Genomic DNA, 6,000 nt, shown 5'->3' on the forward strand with positions numbered 1-6,000 from the left:
AAGCGATAGTTACTTGGAACATTTAGTTGGTAACTCAGACCAAATGAGACTGCACCGGCTAAACTGCTTTTTTCTTCTCTCCATATTTTGAGGCAATTGTATACTGTGATTTTTGCCATCATCCACAAACTCTTATTTTTCTCCTGGTGCCTCTCATTAATGAGTTTTTTTTCTTTTTTAAGTTTATTACTTAACATTCTCCCACAGTGGATAGCCTTGTTTATTTTCTGCTTTTTCCTTAGGGTTTAAGCCGAGTCAGAAAAACGAACGTCTTTCTTCAATCGTTTATGTTTGAGATATAATAGTATTTGAATCACATGAAATTATCTTGTTTGTAGGTCCAAAAACAAATAGCAGAAATTTTATATCAAAAATTTTAATAACAGCAGATTGTATCTTAAACCATCCCAGCAACTCATTTTGAATCATTCTGTTCCCTCAAACTGTCCTGTCCCCTCCACCAGCTAAATTTTGTTTGGTTGGTTGGTGGGTGGGTTTAGATTTAAATGCTAAATTCTCTAGAAGGGAAGTCCAAATAACACCATTCCAATATATTCCTCGTAAACCATTGAAGTTAATATAATTACGTGGAAACATCTAGAATTCTTTCGTTCAGCCACTTTAATTCATTTGACACGTATTTATTGTGTGTGGACTCAACTCATGGCAGTGTGCTAAGTGCTAGGCACCTCTCTAAACAAGACTGAGGTGTCTTTTCCCTTGGGGAACAGAGACTCCTTTGTGCAGGCTGGGAGGGATGGCTAAGAAAGGTGGTGACTCACCAGATCAGTTTGTTTCAACTAACGTGCCAAGTGACTGGTTTGGATTCTTTATTAAGCAGATTGACTGAATGTTTGCTCAAATTGATTCAATCTACCATCAGGTCATTGTTAATAAGAACTCGCCTTGGCCCGAGCCGAGAAGAAGTCTATATTGAGCTGTCCCCGCTGTTTATTTAATCCATTAGCTGACCACAGGTACATATGGCTCAGGAGAAAAAGACTCCCGAAGGGTGTCTTCGGACAGCTCTAATGCAAAACAGTTCCCGAAGATGTGCCTTAACTGTTCTAAATAAAACACAAGACACGATGCCTGGGGGACTCTCGAAAGTAAGACTGGACATCCAGTATAAAAGTTAAATCTAATTTTTTAAAGACAAAGGCAAAAATAAAAAAACATTTTTCAAAACATACAGCAGTGGTCAGTTACCTAAGGGACAGCTTCCCAGAACTGTTTCTGGGGGACATTTCCCAGCAGTGGGGTCTCTAAGCCAGCAAGTGGGAGAAACGCCAAAGGAGAGAACTTAAGTAGCTCATCTGGATGAGCAGTGCCGGTGACAGGACGTCGAAATATTGGTGAAAATGCCATTGTCCTGGCACCACCTAGGAGTTCCCCTCATGTCCTGCTCTGAGCAGCTTAAGCAGAGATCTGGCGTTCGAGACGTTTGCATTTAAATACCCAGTCACTGGACACCCATGCCAAGCATTCAGCTTCGAGAGCTGTGTGGCCACCCCGACCAGTGACGAGCTGGTGGACTTTGTCCCCTAATTTCCTCCCCCTAACTATTTCGATTATACACTTGGGAGCATGTTTTCACTTTGGGGGAGTATCCCCTACAGAATAAGTGTCTTAAAAAAGAAAAATGGCGGTTCTAACGCTCATCCGGTGACCTGCCCAAGCTTTATATCCTTGTTCACAGTTACCACCCCCCCCCCCCGCTCACATGTTCCTGTGCTGTAGGCTCAGAAATCAAAAGGGGGTTGAGTGGGGCCTCGACGGACGGAGAAAATGTCCAGTGCTGTTTACAACCCAGCTGAGAGCAAATTAAGAATTCTAACCATGGGTTTCCACTTCCTGCTGCTAGATGTTGAGAACAAGAAACCAGACCGTGATGTAATAATAGTAATAATTAATACAGCTTCCATGTATTGGCTGTCTGCTATGTATCGAGCATATTACATTCATTTCTCATCTTCACGGTTCTGCAAGGAAAGTTATCCTTACTTTAGAGGGGAGAAAACTAAGGCCCAGAGAGGGTAAGTAACCTGCCTACCGTTGCACAGCTAGGAAAGTGGCAACACCGGGATTCCATCTATGATTGGCCTGACTTTTGCCACCACATCCAGCCATCTCCTTGCGAGCAGAGCTGCAAACCAGCCTGGGGGGCCTGCTTTTCCTGAGGGTTTGTGGCCGCGCTGCATCTCCTGGCTGAAGAAAGGACAACGGCCACACTGACCAGCTGGAAGCATTCTTGGCCACAGTGGGGTAGGGAGGTAAGGGTACTGAGTAGCTGAGGGCCCTGCAGGCAAAAGCGTGCCCCTGCCGCTAGGCACACCACCTTCGTCGCGACTAGCCTCCGACCCCGGCGACTGGCTTGGCCGACTCTCACCCAGGGAGACCTCCTCCCGTGGAGACGCTAGGTCATTATTTGCTTTGATCCTCATGATCTGGGCATTTCCATAAAAGGCACATGGAAAGATCTCTAAAAGGCAGACTTTTAAAAAGTTTGGAGGGGCGCCCGGGTGGCTCAGTCGGCGGAGCGTCCAACCTCGGCTCAGGTCATGACCTCGCAGTTGGCGAGTTCGAGCCCCGCGTCGGGCTCTGTGCTCAGAGCCTGGAGCCTGCTTCGGATTCTGTGTCTCCCCCTCTCTCTCCCCCTCCCCCGCTCATGCTCGGTCTCTCTGTCAAAAATAAATAAACATTAAAAAAAAAAAATTTTTTTTTTAAAGAGTTTGGAGATAGGTGACTTCACTGAGCAAGAAAAGAGAGACCTCAGGTCAAATTCTGTCAGCGGCCTTTCCGCGGAGCGAAGTTGTAAAGGCAACACGATGCCATTCGCAGCCCCGGGGGTTACAGGCCCAAGTCCCTCCTCACCTCACCTCAACTGGGCTGAACGTTTGGAAGAACCTTCTCGGGGAGTAGCTGAAAGGGCCGTCCCCACACCAGCACAGCAAGGGGCCTCGCACGATGGAAAAATCCCGTCCATCCTGTTTCTTCCTCCTGGGCGCTGTGCGTGGAACTGGGCACGGCCCGCATCTCGTCTGCTGGGTGGGGTCTTGTTTGTCACGCGTGGCAGCCACCGCCACCCAAGCAGCTTTTTTTTTTTTTTTCCCCCCTCATCTAACTCTAGTTTGCTGCTACCTTGGCCCCGAGGCCAACACAAATGGACCGGTGAGGAAACCGCATAGAAGTACCTCGCGGCCTGAAGCCACTGCCGTCAGCTGTTCCCCTGAAATCGCTGAATCCACTGGCTACTGTGGCATCGGGGACCCTCTTGTCCCCCGCACGCAGGACGGGCCCGGGACTTGCTCTGGGGCCCTCACCTCACAGGGCCGTGTGACTCACACCCAACAAGGCTCTTCCGAGAAGAACGCTGTGACCTTACAGAGTTTTCAGAACCCCTGAGGTGTCAGGCTGGGGCTGTGCCACGTTCCCTGTCAGGAACAGAAGCACCAGGGGCCTCCCCTGCCCTCTCAGCACTGTTGCCAAACGCTCTCCCGCACTGCGGTGACCCGTGACATGGAGAAGGGACATGTGTTTGTGACTTGTCTTCCTGTGTCTTTAGGTTCAAATACAGCCGGTCCTGTTTCTGGGAAAAATGCCATGATCCCAATCTCCCGAGACAGTCTATTTTGTCTTTCTTTTCACATGTGGTCCTCATAAGGTGGCCTAGACAACACGGTGGGAGTGAAAGGATTCTAGAAAAGCCCCGCTCCCGCGAGCTAAAATGAGGTGAGGAGTAAGTTCTCTCACTGGGCTGGTCGGTTGTTACGACGGCGACTTAACAGGTCACATCCTCTCATCCGTCCCTACGTTCTGTCAGCGTCTCTAGCTTTTTGGCCTCAGATAGAGGGCTGCTTGCAGTGAGGGTGGTGGGTGAGTCACTGAGCCACGATGGGTGTGTCCCAGGGCAGCCCCTGGCCGTGGGGGAGGGGGAGGGGGGCAGGGGCAGCCATGACAGAGCTGAGTGGAGACACGGGCCCGGAGGAAGGCCCCTTCTGTCCTTCGTGGACATCGCTGCTCAGTCCCTGCCCCGTCCAGGTGCTTCAAGTCAGCCGGACTCACAGCCGTGACCCCGTCTGACCGAGAGAAGTGGTTTTTTGTTGGCAAAGGACAAAGGAAAGAGGCCAAGTGACGGAGCCAGCCAGGGGGTACGAGGAGAAGACGCAGAGACGAGACGCGCGTCGCAGTATCAAAAGTGGCCTGGCTGACGTGTTCTCATCCCATCCAGCGTCTGTTAAATACTCCCTCTCTTTTTCTCCGCACCGGGCCTGCCTCAGTCGCTCCTCTGCCCCCTTCCGCCCTGTCCTTTCCCCTCCATGGACTGTCCTCCCTCCTGTGAGCACTAGGAACACCTGTATTGGGGGCAGGTGTGCGTTCAAGCAGCTGGGTCTGAGCCGATGCCCAGCTCGGCTGTAAGACAGCAGATCCAACCTGCTCAGCTTCGAAAGAGACGCCAGCTCCTCGCTACCCCTCCGCGGCGTACCCCCCCCCCCCCGCCCCCCGCACACACGCAAGAAGAGTTTCTGGAAGTTCCTTGCCATCCATCTGTCCGGCCTTACCTGTTCCTGGCAGCTGTGCCTGCAGCAGGGCCATGATGACAAGCACCTTCCGCGTCACCTTGTCCTTTCCCCCAGGGTGGCACCAGGAGGCCGAGGCCGTGGCAGCCATGGCTGGGACCCAGAAGAGAGACGGTGTCTCTGCTTTGTGCTGCTGCCTCCTCAGGAAGTAGAGGACTGTGGGGCCTTTGAGAAGGCAGACACCTGCCAGCAAGGCCAAGAAACGCACTCCCCCTTTCGGTTCATAGGCAGGAAGCGCTGGAGGTTTGAGGGTTTGAGGGGTGTGTGTGTGTGTGTGTGTGTGTGTGTGTGTCTACATCTTGCTTTTTCTCTCATTTAACCATTGTTTTACTCTCCGTTTCTCCTAATTTTTGTCTAATTTTTATCTAACTCCTCTCTTGATGGGTGAAGCCAGTCCCTAGGCGAACAGGAGTTCCCAATGCGTGTAAGGACATTTTCCTGGGCTTACGTATTTTATAGATGTTGGTGAGACGGCAGAGCTCTGGATCCAGGAGAAATGCAGAGACAGAATACCTGGGCTTTGGTGCCTATCTCTGCTACCCAGGTGCTGTGTGGCCTTCAGTAACTCACTCAGCGTCTCTAGACATCAGCATCCTTACCTGTAAAGCAAATGGCATGAACAGGGGAGGGGCAGAGAGAGAGGGAGACACAGAATCGGAAGCAGGCTCCAGGCTCTGAGCCACCAGCCCAGAGCTCGAACTCACGGACCGCGAGATCGTGACCTGAGCTGAAGTCGGCCGCTTAACCGACTGAGCCACCCAGGCGCCCCAAGCATCCGACTCTTGATTTCAACTCAGGTCATGGTTCCAGGGTCACGGGATCGAGTCCTGTGTCAGGCTCCACGCTCAAGAGTCTCTCTCTCCCCCTCTGCCCTGCTCCCCTGCTCTCTCTCTTCTCTAAAATAAAATTAAATAACTAAATTTAAAAAAAGACAACGAAATATCACCTCACATCTGCCAGAATGGCTAAAATTAAAACAAGTGTTGATGGGGCGCCTGGGTGGCGCAGTCGGTTAAGCGTCCGACTTCAGCCAGGTCACAATCTCGCGGTCCGTGAGTTCGAGCCCCGCGTCGGGCTCTGGGCTGATGGCTCAGAGCCTGGAGCCTGTTTCTGATTCTGTGTCTCCCTCTCTCTCTGCCCCTCCCCCATTCATGCTCTGTCTCTCTCTGTCCCAAAAATAAATAAACGTTGAAAAAAAAAAATTTGAAAAAAAAAAACAAAAAAAAACAAGTGTTGATGAGAATGGGAAGAAAAAGTAACCCTTGTGCACCATTGGTGGGAATGTGAATTGATGAGGCCACTGTGGAAAACATGGATGTTCCTCAAAAAATTCAAAATTGGATTACCATATGATTCAGTAATTCCATTACTGGGTATTTACCCAAAGGAAAGGGAAACACTAATTAAAAAAGATATATGC

The 6,000-nt window shown here is 50.5% G+C and overlaps 1 protein-coding gene across 4 annotated transcripts in view; it reads right to left on the reverse strand.

Annotated features, from left to right (window-relative positions):
- Positions 1-4,743, reverse strand: part of CD247 (CD247 molecule) — a 73,654-nt gene extending 68,911 nt beyond the window's left edge. For 2 of the 4 annotated variants that reach the window (XM_043568241.1, XM_043568240.1), the window contains exon 1: positions 4,563-4,743. In XM_043568241.1, coding sequence (XP_043424176.1) covers positions 4,563-4,671 — 109 coding nt within the window. In that variant the 5' untranslated portion in view covers positions 4,672-4,743. The remainder of the gene's footprint in view (positions 1-4,562) is intronic. The other 2 variants (XM_043568237.1, XM_043568238.1) reach the window with 2 other exon arrangements.
- Between the last annotated feature and the right edge of the window lie 1,257 nt (positions 4,744-6,000).

This window comes from Prionailurus bengalensis, chromosome E4 (assembly GCF_016509475.1).
Source record: "Prionailurus bengalensis isolate Pbe53 chromosome E4, Fcat_Pben_1.1_paternal_pri, whole genome shotgun sequence".
Taxonomy (NCBI): Eukaryota; Metazoa; Chordata; class Mammalia; order Carnivora; family Felidae; genus Prionailurus; species Prionailurus bengalensis.